The 18,651-nt window shown below is 38.8% G+C and overlaps 1 protein-coding gene and 2 pseudogenes across 2 annotated transcripts; all 3 read right to left on the minus strand.

Moving 5' to 3' along the window:
* Window positions 1–2,298: 2,298 nt before the first annotated feature.
* On the minus strand, window positions 2,299–6,238 carry LOC103337395 (subtilisin-like protease SBT4.3; annotated as a pseudogene).
* Window positions 6,239–9,522: 3,284 nt separating this feature from the next.
* Window positions 9,523–11,057, minus strand: LOC103337396 (transcription factor TCP9 pseudogene; annotated as a pseudogene). Its single transcript, XR_016122264.1, has one exon. The product of XR_016122264.1 is annotated as a transcription factor TCP9 pseudogene (transcript).
* A 1,499-nt stretch (window positions 11,058–12,556) lies between these two features.
* On the minus strand, window positions 12,557–17,497 carry HMGS (hydroxymethylglutaryl-CoA synthase / HMG-CoA synthase / 3-hydroxy-3-methylglutaryl coenzyme A synthase). Its single transcript, XM_008240542.2, has 12 exons — window positions 17,085–17,497; window positions 16,052–16,158; window positions 15,632–15,764; window positions 15,044–15,187; window positions 14,675–14,833; window positions 14,425–14,498; window positions 14,257–14,332; window positions 14,083–14,138; window positions 13,890–13,977; window positions 13,653–13,793; window positions 13,420–13,569; window positions 12,557–13,005 (listed from the first exon to the last, which is right to left on the minus strand). The coding sequence occupies exons 1-12, from the start codon at window positions 17,145–17,147 to the stop codon at window positions 12,787–12,789; spliced, it is 1,410 nt and encodes a 469-aa protein (XP_008238764.1). The 5' UTR covers window positions 17,148–17,497; the 3' UTR covers window positions 12,557–12,786.
* Between the last annotated feature and the right edge of the window lie 1,154 nt (window positions 17,498–18,651).

Below are 18,651 nucleotides of genomic sequence, written 5' to 3' on the forward strand. Positions count from 1 at the left end.
TGGTACCAACTGAGTTCAAGTCTATAAGTTGATATGTTTGATAAGAAGATCCAAGTGGGTATTTATAGAAGCTCAAACTTCGAAGATTGTAATGTCTACGGACTGCAAATTCCATCGTAGAGATCAATGGGGCAGGCCTGACTTTGTTGCTTCTGGTTTTGTAATTGTCGCCTTAGAAACCTGTTGTTTAAGGAAACACAACGACATTGTTATGAGTAATGCTATATAATACGGACAGAGATTCCCTCTACATGACGTCCCTTTTTCTTTCTTAAAGAAAAGAAACATCATGAAAACCTCATTTTTACTCAATTTTCTTCAAATTCAACTCCATGCCGTGACTGGATTAGGATATAGAATGACCCTTTAGAGCTTCGATTATAGGTTTTAAATCTCATATAATTAAGTAAAAATAAGATTTTCTCAACGTGCGTCCATTATGTTCTAGATATTAAATGATAACATGTATGTATACCATGCATCCTTAATTGTAGACCACGTTCATTACATACAGTGGATGTTGTAAAAAATGTAACCATTAATATAACCAATACAAATAGTAAAAATAATTTTGTTCCATTATTTAAAGGAATATGTTCAAAATCAACAAAAATATATTGCCAATTTGCCCATAAAAGACCAAAATAAAAGGTTAAGAGGTCATTGTTATCTCAATCCATGTATTTAACTTGCTGTAACGAGTATCACTAGGTGATCGTCTATGACTCTAGTGAAATTCACTTATTACCAAATATATTTGACAAGCTTAAAAAATGTGATCTTTTTAACATTATTCTTATTTTTTTGTTTTCTTTATTTATTTATTTTTGGGGTTATTTGTAGCAATGATCCTTCAATTATACTCGGAGTTATATTTCGGTCACTCAACTCAAATATTAGTTGCAGAGGTCATTCGATTGGGTGTTGTGTTGCACCGTTAGTCCCTACCGTCAAGTCTCTCTAACGGTAGGGACTAATAGTGCAGTACAACACATAATTGAGTGACCTCTGTAAGTATTTTTGGAGTTAAGTGACCAAAATGTAACTCCGAGTATAGTTGAGGGATCATTGCTGCAAATAATCCTAACTGAAAAGTCACATTTGCCCATCAATAATCTAAAAGATGCTTGTCAAGTCATCATTTTAAACAGAAAAAGTCATAGACTTGACGGTATGGACTAATGGTGCAACACAACACCCAATTGAGTGACCTCTGCAACTAATATTTGAGTTGAGTGACCAAAATGTAATTTCGAGTATAATTGAGGGACCATGGCTACGAATAACCCTTATTTTTGGTTATTATAATACTTGAACCCACAATCTCCCACTCCAATCCCACTTCAAAACCATTTGAGGCTCTCATGGGTCCCTCTAACATTGTTGTCACTTGCAAGTAAGCTTTCCCAAAATACAAATAAGCTTTTACTTCAGGTGCGACACCGTAAGTTCTTCCGATTTGAGCTTTGGATCTGACGCGCTTTTAATGGAAGTAACCAATCTCTTCCTAAATTTTTCTTCATTTAAAAAAAAAAGCTTTCACTTTTGTCTCTCTCATTTTTCCTTGTTATTATCAAGTCAATGTTTTCAATCTTGTTTCATTTTTGCAATAATTAATGTTTCCTTGATCAACTCACCGTCCCTTGACTGCAATTTAGTGGATATAATATATAGTTATGTACCTATCACTTTACAATTGTGGGCTCCAGTCAACATGGGTAAATTAATAAGGAGCTTTGGATATAAAGAGATTCATCCTTCATAAACTAAACCTGAATTATGAACATATTTATTGATCTAAACCAAATTTGAAATTAATTTGCTTCAAACATATGATTTATGTTTAACATTTCATTACAAATATATAATACAATCCATCGATATTATGAAAAGCATGCACTCAATATGGAGAACTTGAGAGTCTAGAAACTATTAGTGTCACTAGACCAAATAATCATTAACAGTTTCTTGCAGTTAATGCATGTACTTGAACGTTGAGCGTTGATCACATACATGTTAACATAATTTTTCTGCAACAAGTGATATATTATGTTCATCTAGGAAATACCATGAATGTTGTGTAGCATGGTAATACAGTAATTTTCCTTTTCTTCCACATTATATTTGATTTTGATTATAGTATTTCATCAATTGATAGTACAACTAAAATTCAAATACAGTTCACAATTCGACAAATAAGCTAAAACTAATGTTGCAATACAAGAGTGCACTAGGCCTTATTATTTTTACAATTATTTTCAAACCAACTTGATTAATTGGATGGAATTAAGAACATTTCTAGGTGTGCCTGAGCATCCCATTTCTGTGATACAAGGAAGAACCTTTGAATCTTTTCTTGTTCTGAGAGGCAAAGGATGAGATATGAATAGAACCAGGCAGGAATGTGTAGACAACAAGTGGGGCCCTCACTTGATGGACCCCATCACTCAATACAATTGAACCAGATATGATTGGCTGCTGTGAAATCTTTGGACCAGTTACCTTCACAGTAAATGATTTCTTCTCACCAACATAAGAGAAAGAAAGAGTAGATGGTGAAACAGAAACTGTGATTGTGGAGAGGGGTGAGAATGAGGCAATTGTATAAGTTGAGTTTGGTGAGCCAACATTGGTGACTGTTCTTGTGAACTCAGCTTTGATCTCTTGGCCATCTTCAAGTTGAAGGGAGAATGAGGGGTAGTTTAAATCCCAAGCTTTGCCTGGCTTTGTGCTGCCACAGCTACTGTTCTTGTCACCAGTGATGATCCTCAATGTAGTGTTGTTGTAGCCTTGTTTGCAAAGGAAATTTATGTAGTCTGCTTCCGATGTGTCGAAGATGAGGCCAGGTTTTACTGCTTTTAGAGGATTTATCTGACCGGACCCATAAGCGAATTCAAGGTCTGCATGTTTCTTTGAATCCAGGACAGTAGCTGTTCACGGGGAGAAAAAATTAAGGGTATTTTGTTAGAAAATGAGACCTAGGACTTGAGCTAGTGCAGTTTTATGACATAAAATTACACTATTTGTCCATGTAGTTTGTTGAGTTTTCCAGTTATATCTCTAGTTTAACTTTTTAAAATTACTAACGCTGTCAGCAGCGGTTAATGAGGTTGTCAACCCTAAATTCCCATTTTTCAAAGTAAAAACCCTTTCAAATCCATGTTGGGAGGCTTCAAAGGCACACGAAATGACAAAATACCCTTACTCGTGGGAAGCATGCGATGCACGGGTTGCGTGTTTTTAAACTACTGAGACGAAAGTGAAAATCCGAGCAAATTATAGGGACTAAAAGTAAGGCACACTACTCATGATTAGAAGAGGAATGCAGTAAAAATGAGTACATATGTATGTAGTTAGACTGTTGATACCTGTGGTCATGAGGGCAGATTTGATTGCAGCAGCAGACCATCTTGGATGAGCAGCCTTGAGATAGGCAGCAGCACCACTAACATGAGGGCAAGACATGGAAGTCCCTGAGATTATGTTGTACTTAACGCTCCGTGTGTCCTCATAGAAGGTCTCAGAAGGTGGTGCCACAGGAGACCAAGCAGCAAGTATATCCACACCAGGGGCAGTGAGATCAGGCTGTGTACATCAATTAATCCACAACCTCAACATATACACATATCTATAGGAAAATGAATAATTGAGATTCATGGAATTCATTTTTTTTTTCTGTCACCTTGAGAATATCCGGGGTTAGAGGGTTAGGTCCTCTAGAAGAAAAGGACGCAATGGATGGTGCCATGGCATCCTTATCATGCTCAGGATCAGAAACTAGAATTGTTGCAATGGGGTTCCTAAAAAAGGTTGGTTTCATTCTCCATTCATGAAAATGAAACTTAGAATTATTTAGAGCCAAGTAAAAGATAACAATGCTTACTCTGTTGATCTTATATAGTTCAAAATTTTCTGTCCATCTTCTATTGTGATCTGTGTTGAGGGTAAGGGGTAGTTAAATGCAACATCAGTGGGAAAGTTCAACCATAATCATACCCATGCCGCCAGCTCTTCGAATGTCAGAACCATCCGAGAAGGAATCACAGTAAACAATCTTCCCCTTGATTTTGTCTGAACTCAGGGTGTTAGGTACACAATTGCCTGCAAACTCTGAGCTTGCACCTTTGGAGATGTTTGCAGCATCTCCTCCCCATATTAAGGGATATGACTTCCCATTTAGGTCAAAATTATTAATCGAAAATCCCTTCATTTGCATGGTATGTTGTATTAGTAAGATGATACAGCAGTAAGTATTTGTACCATCTCAACTAACCATCTAGTATACGTCTCGTCTTTAGTACTGTACATGGTCAGTTGAGATAGTACAAATATCTATTAGTAATGTAATTCTAGAGTTTCAAACTCACATAGTAAACTTGCCCATTCCCAAGAACTGCTTTTGCAGTAAATCTTCTGTCAATGGTGCCGCAAAGATCGAATCCAAGGTGCATAATTGCTAACAGTTGTCGGATAAGGCCCACTGTTTCCCGCAGAACTTGATGTCAATATACCGTTTTTCATGGCGTGGAAAGACCCGATCGCTATCGGGTCTTTTAGGTATTGGATGGGAACATCAGAGCCAAGTGATGTTGATACAATGTCAACTCCATCAGCTATTGCATCATCAAATGCTGCAAGGATATCTGCAGTAGCACAATCTGACAACCAGCAAACTTTGTACACAGCGATTCTAGCACCGGGGACACCACCTCTTGCCGTCCCATTAGCAAGCCCAAAGTAACTTGCTGCTACCTCCCGACCTGCAGCAGTCGAAGCAGTGTGGCTTCCATGTCCTATGGAGTCTCTTGGTGAATGGAACTCGCTGCTATCATATTCGCCTTCACTATTGTAGAACCGGGCTCCAATGAGTTTGTTGTGGCATTTTCAAGTGTTACATTAGCTGTGATCAAAGATGAGCCAAAGAACAATCAGCTGCACACAAGTGTGTTTTATGTTTATTATGTCAAGAGTTTTTAGGGAAACTTATCACACTCAAGAGTGCTTTATGTTTATTATGTCAAGATCTCTAGAGACTCCCTTTACATAGTGCTTGAACTCTCCTCCAGTAGTGCTCAAATCCCTTTGAGGGTAAAAATTTCAAGAGGAATAGAAGGATGAGCAATAACTAGTTTTATAATGGGACAGCTGATGATGTTCAATGCTATGTTATGTTTGAAAATAAATCTTTTTGGGAGCAAGAGAGCTCACTTGTTGCATGTGAAGTTGGGGCCTTGGCATACACCCTTCCATTTTGGAGGCGGAGGTCCAAAGTCTTTGTCATTGAAGCTATCAGATTCCGGCCAGATTCCTATGAGACCAAAGACAATTAGAAGGTTTTGGAATTTTTCAAAAGGAGATGAATGTGAATTTTTCTTTAACTTATCTCTTAAGTGTTACCTGTGTCTATAACCCCAATAATAACTTCTCCTTCTATACTTGCTCCAAGTTGGCCTTTGTGGAAACCCATGAAATCCCATGACCTTGTTGTGTGAAGCTTTAGCTTGTGGTTTGGAATGACTGAAACTACACCTTCCATTTCTGCAATCCATATGTTTCATATTTTTCTTTCTTAGCCTTGAAAATTGAAATGTATTGAGAAAACAAAAATGCTCGAGAACTTTCGAACGCATTTTCATTCCTTTTGTAGCCAACTGTTTTTGGAAATCTCACCTGACAACTTTGCAACTTCTTTATCTGATAATCTTGCTGCAAATCCATTAAAGCTCTTCCTATAACTATAGATCAGTGACTCTTTTGCTGACAAAGTGCTGCAATTGGAGAAACACAAATTCTCAAGATATTTCAAAATGTATGTATTATGACAAAATGCCACTTTGGAAAAACAAAAATAACCAACTAGCATTTAATCTAGTAGTACGTTTCTTGCCAATGCTGAAAGAGGACCCAAGTTCGACCCCATCCCCCCCAACTTATCAAAAAATAACCCAATTTGGTATGAACTTTAAGTAGTATTGTAGATAACCTTCCAAGTGCTCTTTGTAGCATTGAATGGTGTGTTGAGGCAACAGAAAAGCCTCCCTGAGGCCGATCTCCCATGTACACAATGTGGACCTATACACAAATAAATACAAATTCCATCAGAAAATCAATAAAAATGCAATTCCAATTCTCAAATTAAAAATAATTTGTGTACCTTTCTCTCTTGGCCATGGCAAGCTACCACAAATGCTGCAAGCAACAAAGCATATGGAAGAAAATGCAACATTGCCTTGGCCATTTGGTGCCAACTAACTCAATGTGTACAAAGTTAATATGTTTGATAAGATCCAATTAGTTTGGTATTTATATAAGCAAAAACATTTGAAGATTGTAATGTCCACAGGCGGCAGATTCCCCTTGTACGTCTCAGTTAGCGCAGGCTAGTTCTTGCTAGTTCTGTTTTTGACAATGTTGCCAAACAACGGTTAAAACAACAATGTTTGAGGAAGCACATTTGCCTTGCATTACAGCTCACAAAGTACCCTTCAAGAAGCACATTAATTTATAAGGCAAATGATGTTTACCTTTTACATCAATTATTAAGTCAAGTTTTTAATTGACACATGAACTAAGGGTCACTTTGCACCTCTCTGATTTTTTGTTAGTTATAGTTTAGTCCCTATCTTTTAATAATTGATAAAAACAAAGTTATGAATCTTTACATCAATTGACCTAGTTTTCGCTTATATGAACAACATATTGATGACACGTAGATTAATAATTTGATAGACAGATGTGTTAATGGCGTAATAGTTTGGAGCTTTAAGGTTGTTTCTCCAACTAAAAACAAAACAAAAGAAAACTTGTTACATTAGCCAAATGACATGTGAAATTGATCCTTTGGTTAATGTTGCCAAAGAACATACCCCCGATTCCTAGCATTATCCTATTAAGATTGTTGTCACTTGGTCATAAAGAATAACATACAGATGCTCTCTCTCTCTCTCTCTCTCTCTCTCTCTCTCTCTCTCTCTCTCTCTCTCTCTCTCTCATATTTTACCTTCTTATTGCCACTTCCTAGTTTTGACCTCGTTTCATTTTCTTTTTGCAAGAATTTATCATTCCTTAGAAATACAGCGACCCTTGACTGCAACGTAGTGGATAGATAGATCCCTACCATTTACTGAGAAATATATTGTGGACCTCATTGAATAATAAACTTGGGAGACGAAGAAGAGCAAACCTTACTTTCTTTTTCTTTTCTTTTTTTGGAATAATAGAAGTTAAAACTCCCGATCCTCAGCCATAAGCAATAGCCCAAACTTCCTTTTGAGAAAATGTGATTTAGTAGTTTATTGAAGCTACTTGGATTATTGTATACTTTTTCTTTTTCTTTAGCTATTTGACAATGAAGTTTTGTAGTGATCTAAGGCCTCTAACAAAAGTTATCTTGATCATATCCAATGTGATACATGGAGTTATCACAACTTCTCAACCTTTTGAAGGAGGAAAACTTTTTCCCCTTTCACGACACAAATGTCTCAAAAATGTTACATCATGTAAGAGGCATACATGCCATATTTAAAACACCATGTTTCATAAAATGTGGACAAGTTTTTCTCCTTTAGAATAGGGTGTAGACAATTTTTTGTCCTTTAGAATATGGATCAATCATACTAACATGAAAAAGAGTAGGTTGGATTCGTGTCAACACATGAGTGCCACGATTTTGGCATGATAAATTTGTTAACTTGTATTGTATGAAGAAACTGTCTTTTTCATTTTCTACAAGATTCATTATATTGTAATTGAATTTGAATCAACATAAATTGATATCGTTCAGATATAACGCACATCAAATTTATTATATTTTTAAATAAAATAATAAATGCTTATTTATGTACATGCCTCTTGTGCTTTCAAAGTTGTCTCAAATTACCACATGTTCTTTGAAACGTCTCAAAATAACCCCCTACACTTTTTAAAATTGTCTCACGTTACCCGTTCCGTCAGTATTAAGAGACGTTTCATTACTTGGTTTGGGCCTCACTTCTTTTCAATCACTTAACATTGGAGAATAAGGGTTATTCAATTTCAAAAAAATGGGTATTTGGGTGAGAAGGGGAAATTTAGGGAAGAAGGCTAGGGCTTATGAAAATTTGAGGTGGAGTTCGGATTTTGGGAGAATCTGAATAAGAAATCACGGGTTTAGAAAACTTTGAGGTGGAGTTTGAAGTTGGGAGAATCTGGAGTAGAAGATTAGGGTTTATGAATCTCTGAGTGGAGTTTGGATTTGGGAAAGGGGTAAGGAGGTTGTACGATTTAGGAGAAAAGAGGGAAGATGGATTTCAGATTTGGAGGTTCAGCTGGTTCTTCATTGTGTGAATACTGACTGAATTGACGAAGAGATGGAAAGAGGAGAAGCAAGGCATGCCTAATTGTGTCATTGTGGGAAGTTAGCACAGATGCAGACTTCGTAGACCACTTCAAACCTAGAGTGGAGATTTCTAGTCTGCTCAAAGTCTTTTTGAATGATTTGAATATTGTGGAATTATAGATTCTGCAATTGGTTAGTTTTATAAGACTTTAATAGCGAGTTCTCCAAGTCAGTCATTCATTTGCATGTATTTAAATTTGCTTAAATTATTTTTGAATAGTGAGTTCTCCAAGCATCAATGATCAGCACTAAGCCACGTGAGCGCGAAAGACTCATCTTCAATCAAACATTAAAAACAAATAAAATATTGAGATGGGCCACCAGATATGAGAACCGTCCATCGTAGACGTACAGCAGGTGGGCCCACACGAATATGGAGCCCAATCTTTTCTTGTGCCTTCCCATCTCGATCGGGGCAACTAACCCAACTTGGGGACTGGGGAGTGCAAATGTGGGCCCAATCCAAACATCAAATCCCCACAAGTGTTAGCCGGTGGACCCCACAACCTCCACCACATCTCTCGGTGCACGCGACCTCATCGCCCAGCCATTGATAGCTTCAACGATGGCCCACCCTCCACGGGGAGGGATCACATCTTTCTCGTTGATGCCCCCAACCCCCATCAACGCCCCCACAACGAGCTTGGCTTCCACGTCCGAAACAGAAACGCGTTGACGAGGGAAGTACTGCCGACGTCGTTTTGAAGAGGGTGGGAGATGCGAGGGTTTGGATAAACTAAGGGTTTGGGCCCACCATTTCTAGGGGGACCACACCACACACAAACAGAGCCCCAGCCAGCCAGCCAGGCTGAACGAACTCCCTGCCTACTCCGAACACGTAACACGTGTGACCTTTCCTCACAGGTGTGCGTACGGTCCGACCCGGAAACAAAAGGTAGCCGAAAAAGAGTTCACACACGGTTAGCTTCCACCACCTCCGCCAGTACACTACTACACTCGCCAACGCCATTTATTTGCATGAAGATAATTTTATCATGCATTATTTCATTATTTGATTTTTATAAAAATTATTTAATCTAAAAGAAAAAGAAAAAAAGTTATGAGCGTGGTGGATTGGGTTTAGGCATACAAGTTTTGAGAGAGGAAATCAGAACCAAATAAACGAAAATTGACAAAAGCAAAACAACAAAAACCCAATAATAATTTTTTTGGTTTTCTAAATTCTTTTTTATTTTGAATTTGCAGCTGTTTCATCAGCTCTGATCAAATTCGGAACACTAGGAAAAAACTCGCTAAACCCACTTCACTCACTCACTCTCTCATGGCGGTTTGCAATCACTGGGTTTGATGTTGATGAGTTGTTGGCGAGCCGACGGGTCGACCCATGAACTGCAACTCCTGCTTGTCGTAAATTTCAAGAGAAAAATCTCTCAGCATCTGAGCCTTGCTCGCGCCACTCCCGCTACCGTTACTGTTGTTACTCGACGAGCTCACGCTCGGCGCCATTGTCGTCGACGACCTCTTCGCCGCCCTCGGCCCCACCGTGCTCGTACTCACCGCTGAGTTTGACAGTGCCGGCGACGGAGCCCGAACCTCCACTCCTCCTCCGTTATTCGCCACAAAACTCGATACGGGCCGGGTAGCCCCAGCCACGTTGAAAACCGGCGTCACCGTCGGCGACAGGGCCCATATCTGCGGTTGTGGGCCGGACGGTCCCCCACCCGAGCCCACCGGGCCCATCCAGAAAGCATTCGCTGGGACCATCAGCCCGGCGCCGCCCACGGCCCAGACCGGAACCAGGCCTTGTGGCGCCGCGGGCCCCACCGGAGCCAGACCCGACGACTGCGAAACGGCGTCGTTCTTCACGTCCACGAACTCGGAATTCGAGGGGCGTTTTCGCTTCTTGGTCGTGGAGGAAGGCGAGGAGTTGTCGTCGGCCGAAGTGGAGGCCGTGGTGGGGATCTTGAGGGTCCCACCGACGGAGACGGCGATGGCGGGAACGGTGCCGGTGCCGGTGGCCTCGATGATGGCTTCCTCGGCGTGTTCAAGGAGCCACCGGACGGTTTCACCGTCGGACTTGTGGCCCAGCTCCCGGGTTAGCTGGAAGATCCGGGCCGCGCACGTGGCGGGTATTCTGATCCTCCGCCCGCGTCCCTCGACTTTCGTGTGGCGGTCCTTGGTAGAGGCCCGTCGGGTCGGGTTGGAAACGGGTACAGCCACGGACATGGGCATTTGCATCGCCACCGGAACCATGCCGATGGAGTGAGCCTGCGGCGGAGGGTCGGAGTCAATGGGCTCCTCCTTCAGCTGCTGAAACGCCGTCGTCTCGTCGAAGTTGGGTTGCGTCGAAACGACCCCGTTTCCGTTGTTGTTGTTGTCTTCGGGGTCGCCGGTGCTGGTGCTGAGATCGGAGGTGCCTCCGTCGTCGTCTTGATCCTCCAAATACGACGTCATTTTCGGAGACCAAAAATAACAAAACGAAAAGAGAGTCAGTGAAGCAGATGGGTTTTCGGTTCGAAAAGGGAGAAGAATTGGACCGTTTGGTTCGAGAAAATCTGCGGGAAAATGATTAGGGTTTTGATCAGCTTCGTGTGTTTTGGAGAGACGAAGTGAAAGGCGAAGGCTTCATCTCCATAATCCATAGACGGGACGGGAGAAAAGGAAGCATGAAGAAATGAAACTGTGAAAATATAGTAATATAACGGAAAGAGAGAAATTAAAAGGAAAAAATAGAATTGGGGATGAAATAACAAATAACAATAAGGGAGCCCCACTGTTTGGAATTTTACAAGCACAATGAGATCATGATGATCGTAGGGTGGAGGAGGGGGCCACGTTTTAGGGACCTATTTGGGTGGGCCACGGCAAATGACGTGTTCCAATCGGTGGTGGTGGACCACTGAGGCCTCAGCCAATCGGATCAAAGAGATGGAGTCACTCAGAAAGGTGTGGAAAAATGCTTCAGTGGATTTCATTGCTGATTGGTTGGCACTTGGCAATTTGGCCGCATCGCCCCATTTACTGTGGTCCACTCCATCACCCAAATACAAAGCCGAAAGTCCTTCTTGCTTCTTTTCTTTGTATTTAAAATTTTCCTTTTGAGCCAAACCAATGTTAGAAGGACCATAATTAATTTCAACAAAATAATAAAAACGACCACAATTAAATATTTTTTTATTATTAATCATCAATGGAAAGTTGAACTCCAACTAAGACACCCTTTTAACATTAGAAATCATAAACCAGCTTCTCTAAATGTTAAAACGATAAACCAGCTTATCTAAACATTAGAACGATAAATATCAGTAAATTAAAAGTTAAGTAATATATAATAATTTAGAGATACGATACTTATCGGAAAATAAATCACTCCATCTTTTTTATTATACAAATTTATAAAAACGAGAATTTAAATTCTATCTCGTGTATACCATGTATGCATTACCAACTCCAACTTAAATATGTTATTTGAGTCACAAAATATGTTAGACCTATTCTTTGGCAAGATGGAGTAGTGATCGAATGGGTAGAGCCAAAAGTGGGATTTTATTTATTGACCGTTAAATCTGTTTGAGTGACTCTGTTGACTTGCCGGCAAAGGGTAAAGTTGATGAGCTCTCTTTTTATCCCCCACACCTAGTTAACATTGTTTTCGGTGATTAATACGCTAATTACATTTCTTACCCGTTTTAGCGGCTCACACCGCCATCATAAATTCATAATTTTCCCAGAATGGAGTATATTCATAAGCTAATTGTGCACAAATCTCAATTATGCAATCCAATTATCCAGATTCCAAAGAATATTCGACTCCACAAAATCGATTCCGCAAAAGTTGAGAGGATTTCGCTAGTGTCAGTTGTCCGCACATGAGTGAGTTACCTGTCACAGGATATATCCCATCCCTATTACATGGAAACTCTTCTACCACAATACATCAACATGCATCAACAGCTCAGAGCCTGCCCTCTCACACATAGACAGCTGACACGAGCATCGCTCCAGGTCAGCTGGTTTGTATGCATTTATGTCAAGACTCTCTCAACTCTCAACCCAAGGCCATAACTCGTAATCATACTGAAATAGTATACTTTTCATCAGAGTCGGTGTCAGCCCTCTCCCATTTCAGAGATGGGCTTATGTCAATTACTTTGACTCTGGTACAATCTGATAATCATGGGTGATGGGGGATGATGATGCTCAGTTTGCTCACAACACTTTCTTGGTTTTTAACAATCGCGAAACTAATTTTTATTGAACGATTTATTATCAAAACGAAAAAAAAATAACAATTTTAACCTGTCAAGGCTTGCTGCGAAACAAACTATTTGCTTTTAACATACAAACTTAATGGAAGCTGGAGATGTAAGATGTTCTGCTTTACGAGTTACAACTGACATCTAATAACATAAATGCCTACTTGGCATTTACAGACTTGGATATGTTCATCAGTGACCGTTGGCAACCACTCCATTCTCATTGGAGGTGACGGCAGCAGTACTGCCTCCTTCCTTCTTGGCATAGAATCTCCGGTACTTAGAGTCGACTTCAGTAAGGTAGTATGTGCCTGGAAGTAGAAGGCTAATGTCCTGGTTTGTCACAAAGTCTTTGCCTCCATACCTGTGCTCCATGATCTTCATAACTTCAACAAACTTCTCGGGAGGGAACTGCATCAAAGACACATGTAGAATAAATAAATTGCATCCCACAGTGACTTTCATGTGATGAATTTGCGCGAAGCCCCAGTGGTATTATGCATTGCATCATCATGACATGCATCTATCTTCAACCCTGATTTTACCTCCACTACGCTATTACCACTTATACCCAGGTAAGGTGATGAAGCAAGCTAAAGGTTCAGGGCAACGGAAAAATGATCTCCGTGTTCCCAAGGATTTTAAATTTTAATATAGCAATTTCAGAACCAAAGTAGCAAGTTGCATAATTTATTGGAATCACATTGTAAATCCGGATTATGATTTAAGGAGGCAAGCATTTATTTGAGAGCAAACAAGTTTGTTCGTCTCTGAATGATATGTCATGAAACTATGCTTATGGAAAAGGGATGAAGAAACAAATACCTCATGTCTTGACTTCAACTTTTCTCCAACATTCAACACTGCTGCAATGTTCCCCAAGCTAAAGGGATGTTGACCGGCATTGAGGCGCAATGAGAACATAGTAGCAGTAGAGCCACTTCCATAAGAGAAGAGGATCACCCGCTTGCCATCCTGTTATCAAATACAATTTATGAGACCATATATTTTCAGGTGAAGAAGTCGAGCCTTTTGGAAAAGAAATTTAGGGCACTTACCAATGAGCTGTGCTTATTATGGAGGAGCGATACAAATGCCGCATAAAGAGATGCAGTGTACATGTTCCCAACTTGCTTTGGCACCAAAGTTGTTGGTTGCACCTTAGCGTCATATAGGGGCTTTGCAACTTGCTGGGATACCTGTATTTAAATATATTAAATAAAGATCATCAGCAAGAATTTAAAAACTATGCTAGCAGTTAGTTTGGTAGCTCTATAAGAAGGTTTTAACTATACCTTTTCAAGATCCCGGCTTTGGTAGCTCTCATCACCAGGTAGGCTCGCAAATGGGGCCAGCTTTTCTTTAGCGGCCTCATCAATGGAGCTGCGTATGGAAAGAAATGAAATAAATCACCAAGCAAACATACATTAAGAATAAATTTCCAGAAGGCATTGTGATTTTTAAAGAGATCAAGGAAAAACAAGAAACCTGGCATTCCTCACGGAGTCATTGAATACCAAACGGGCAAAGCTTTTTTGTACAAGCTGCAATAAGTCAAAAGAAAAAATTAATTTTTTAAATGGAAAAGAAAACATTCAAGATTTCAATTGTAAACCAGAAAGAGGGATCAGTTGCAATATCTGAAGTCCTAAGAAACTATACCTTGTTATAAGGAGAATGAAATACGAAATACTCGGCATCAGCCAGAGAAAATTGTTTGCCTTCCAATTTCTCATACCTATAGAAGGCAAGAAAACAATTAGACATTTACAAAGGGACAAATAATAGAAAACAAATTAGAATCAATTCAGTATTTATATAGGAACTCACTTTTTACATAATTCCTTGTAGCAAGAATCGAGAGCCTTCAAATAGCATGTTTGAGAAAGTTTTCCATCAACAACCTGCAAATATGAAAATTTTATGATTATACAGTGATAAGAAAGAAAAGTAAGGCATCGCTCAGATTTAAATATCACTAGCCCTAACTCAATTTGGATCCAAAGAAACAATCCAGAAAAAGAAAATAAAAAAGCAACATATGACTCGTGTATATGTCAAAAATAGTAGCAAGGATTACCGGATATTCACTAGCAAGGTCAGGCTTGTAAAAATCATAGACGTGAGCCATATGACTTCCCCTAATTTTGCTTTCAAAAGCAATAGGAGCATCAGGTCCAATCAGCAAAGCAATAGCAGCTGCTCCACCAGTCGGTCGGGCCGGTCCTTCAGCATAGACCTGATAGATAACACCTCCAATAAGATAAATAGAATAAAAACTGACATAAATGGCTGTCTAACTCTGATGTTGAAGTGAATCAGTATTTTGACTTGTATTGCACAAACAACACGAGTTTGACTATCAAAATTAAGATAACAGAATTGCATCTCTGATTCAGAAGTATTTGCTGTTATCGACATTAGCCCAAGGCAATATAAATGTTCATACCGCACTGTCAGTGCACACGACAAGCCCATAGCGTCCATCCCACGAGCTACTCTCCACCCAATTCACACAGTTGAATAAAGCTGCAGTTCCCCCATAGCATGCATTAGTTGAGTCGACACCTTCAATGTCAGTATTTCCATGTTTCTGCATGTTTAACATGAGAAAGAAAGTGTCAAAAAATTTCATGGACATCAGCTCAAGATAAGGCATAAAATAGCATACCAAACAAAACTCTTATTAAAAGCATAATAATGACAGAACATACAGGTAAACATAAAAATGTTGAAAAACAAGCATTGCGATTTGAACCAAGGGCCAAAAACAACCAAGCTAGTTGTAAGTTGTTTTGGCCAACTACGCCTTTCACCACTTGATAAAACCAACTTTTGCCTTCTAACATGTCTCAGTTTCCATATACTAAAAGGGTTGCCATATTTTGAGCCAACATTAACTGTTTGAATAATGTTTATCACTTGTACCTCATCTGACATTCTAGTCCTCTAACATATTTAACTTTTCACTCATCATACTCTATCCACCGAAAAACAGAATCAAGACAAAATGTATCTAAAATCACAAGGATAATACCTCAAAAATTGTCATCAGGAAGGTCTTAATAGATTTGCTTTTGTCTATGACAGTTTCGCTGCCTACTTCCAGCCGACCAATTTGTTTTGGATCAATCCCATATTTCTCAAGAAGGGAGGTAACCACTGTCAAACTGAAAATTCAAACCCGAAAGTTAATGAGTATAGAGTCTCAACAAGATGCTACCCGGAAAGGAATTGATAGCAATTACGACCATCATGTCCAAACTGGGTTAGAAGTTTCCTATTGTTAATGCAGGTTTTCATTTTGAATCATCAGCTTTCCATGGTTGAAGTCAGACACTTTTCATATCGATGTGCTCTTAAAATCTTCTAATTAATACTAAATGAAATGGCAAGTGGGGAGTAACACAATGTGTCAGACACTTTTCATATCAATGATTGGATGTAGAACTAGTACCTCATGGAGATGACATCTTCCACCTCTGAACAAAACGCCATGCAATCTTGTCCAAGTCCGATAGTGTACTTTCCTTTGCTTGCACCATCGTGAGCCTCCAAGGCTTCCTATTTTTCATAAAGAATGAAAGAGTTGATTAGTTGATGGAAATCTAATTAGTTTGGTTTACAAGACTTCATGATGCACATATCAATATAAACACTGCAGGGAATTGTAGCTTGGAGCAAGATAAGCTACTAACACCCTACTGCTCCTTGTGTTTGCGTATGTTGGCAACTGAGATACATGTTCAAATAATTTCTGGAAATTCAATCCCAGAAAGAAAAATCGCTCACTTGAAGTTCATATCTTTTTTATCCAGAAAAAGCATGGACATATCTAGACGTTTTCTTTTTCTTTGTTGGTTAGTGCATGAGAAAATTCATTAGTATATACTTTTTCCTTTGGTTCAGAAATTAGTAGAATTAGATAGTCTACAAAGTAGACTCTGTTTCCAATCAGAGCATACAAATGTATAGTCACACTGCCTATAAGTCAAACTCTGAACAACAAGCAAAGCTAAGAAACATTATGCAGATCATCAACATACAGTTAAGTTCTTAAATGAAAAGAAGAATTTAAACACAGTGTAATTTTTTTTCCCCCAATTCCAGATCAAAATGTCTAATGATAATACTTCACACGTTAACAGAAAAAGAAGAACGGGTCCAGAATACTTTGAAATTAACTCTAAGAAGATCATCAAATTTTCTAGTAGTTCAGAATCGTTTTTTCTTTTTTCAAAAAAAAAAAAAACAACTACTTAACCAGCTGAGCTCTTTTCTCTCTCTCTTTTTTCCTGATCAACAAAAACAAGCGAAAAACAAATCCGAAACGATTTTTTATTTCCATTTCCTCATTTTCTCACTTCTCCAAGCAACGAAAACTGGAAATTCCACAAATATATATACATATATATATATATATTGAAATTTTTGAAAAAATCGAAATTGAAAAAAAAAACGAAAATATAGAGTGCGCGAGGGATCGTCACCTGCTGAATACAGGTAGGGGGGAAGTAGATGTCGGCGGCGAGAATTCCAACGTTCTTGGCCATTTCTTTCTCCGGTGCTTCTTCTTCTTCTTCCTCGCGAGTCACTTCAAATGAAATCCCTCACCAAATATCTGGAAGATCCCAAAATGCCTTCCGCTGTCTCTAGCTGTTGGTCAACTGAGCTTAGGAAGAGAACAAGAGAGATAAATGGGAGTCTCGCACAGAATCCAAGGAATTCGCAGAGAGAGAGAGAGAGAGAGATGTATGGAGGTCTGGAGGTGCTTTACGTTTGGGAGGCTTCGCTGGGTATATATAGGGAAGAGACTCTCGCTCTCTCGCTCTCTCTCTCTTCAGAGTTGCCAAAATGCAGACTTCGTGAGCTTCGTGCACATTTGATGAGATGGAGGGCGCCTTCTATCTTTGACCGCCAACTTTCGTTAAATTTACTCCCCTTGCCCCTATGTCACGATGACAAACGGCATCCCACGCTGGTGTTTGATTTTGTTAATTCACAAGGCCACCTCAAATCGTTTCTCACCCCAAAAGGCTTTTTTTTCCTTTTTCTTTTCAAAAAAACTACAAAGTAACTCATATGCAGATAATCACTTTTTAAAAAAATGGGGATTAACCAATAAACACATAAACATTAAATGATAGAGACCGTATGAGTTTTAGAAATTCTTAATAAATCATCATCAAAAGTAGCATTAACTTAGCTAGGAATCTCATCAAGCACTTAAGTTACAAATTTCTTATCAATTTTCCTTTATTTTACCTTTTAACAAACTGAGACGAGCTGTAAAAAATTTGTTAACTCGAGCAATTTAGAGTATTTACCTCTGCCAATGAAATTAAGTGTCCTGCCAGGAAAGCTCCTAGACTATCACCAATCTTTTGTAACTTTCTTCCAACTTATTTTCAACTTCAACATTTTTCCTTTTTTTTTTTTCTAAAGACAACTGTAACTTCTAAATATAGCCAAATAAGGGGAAGAAGTAACAAGTTGGGGGAAGAAATGTTCCAACATTGTTAATATTATAAAAATAGCTATTGCTAGTTGTCAATGTCATGACCTAGCCTCAACCAAATGTAGACTCCTTAAAAGCACATTAAATACCAATGGGTGACGTGTAGTCTCATGTGTTTGTAATACATTTTGCTCACCGTTTTAACCTAAAGCGTACTATTATAATCTTTTTTTAAATTTGACATGTATTTTTGGGCATAACCAGGGTTTCACAAATATACAAAGCAAAGAGTTAATTATAATTATGCGCATAAACACATATCAAATGTTGAGAATAATAATGTAAGTACGTCTTGAGTTAAAATGATGAGCACAAAATATTTCCATGTGTTCAGACTTCAAACCAACTAATTACAACTATGTTATGTTGCAACTCTTGCAATGAATAATAAGCTCCAATGGTGTGTCAAGTAATGACTTTTTCATAGTTTTATTCTCTATTTGTTTATGAAAATAACCTGTCTTATTTTCTTTGATTAATAAATCCCTTTTTTTTTTACCCAAATTGAAAACCATATTGAAGTTTATCTTTAAAAAATA

The sequence above is a fragment of the Prunus mume genome, linkage group LG7, assembly GCF_029339155.1.
Source record: "Prunus mume cultivar Tortuosa linkage group LG7, ASM2933915v1, whole genome shotgun sequence".
NCBI lineage: Eukaryota > Viridiplantae > Streptophyta > Magnoliopsida > Rosales > Rosaceae > Prunus > Prunus mume.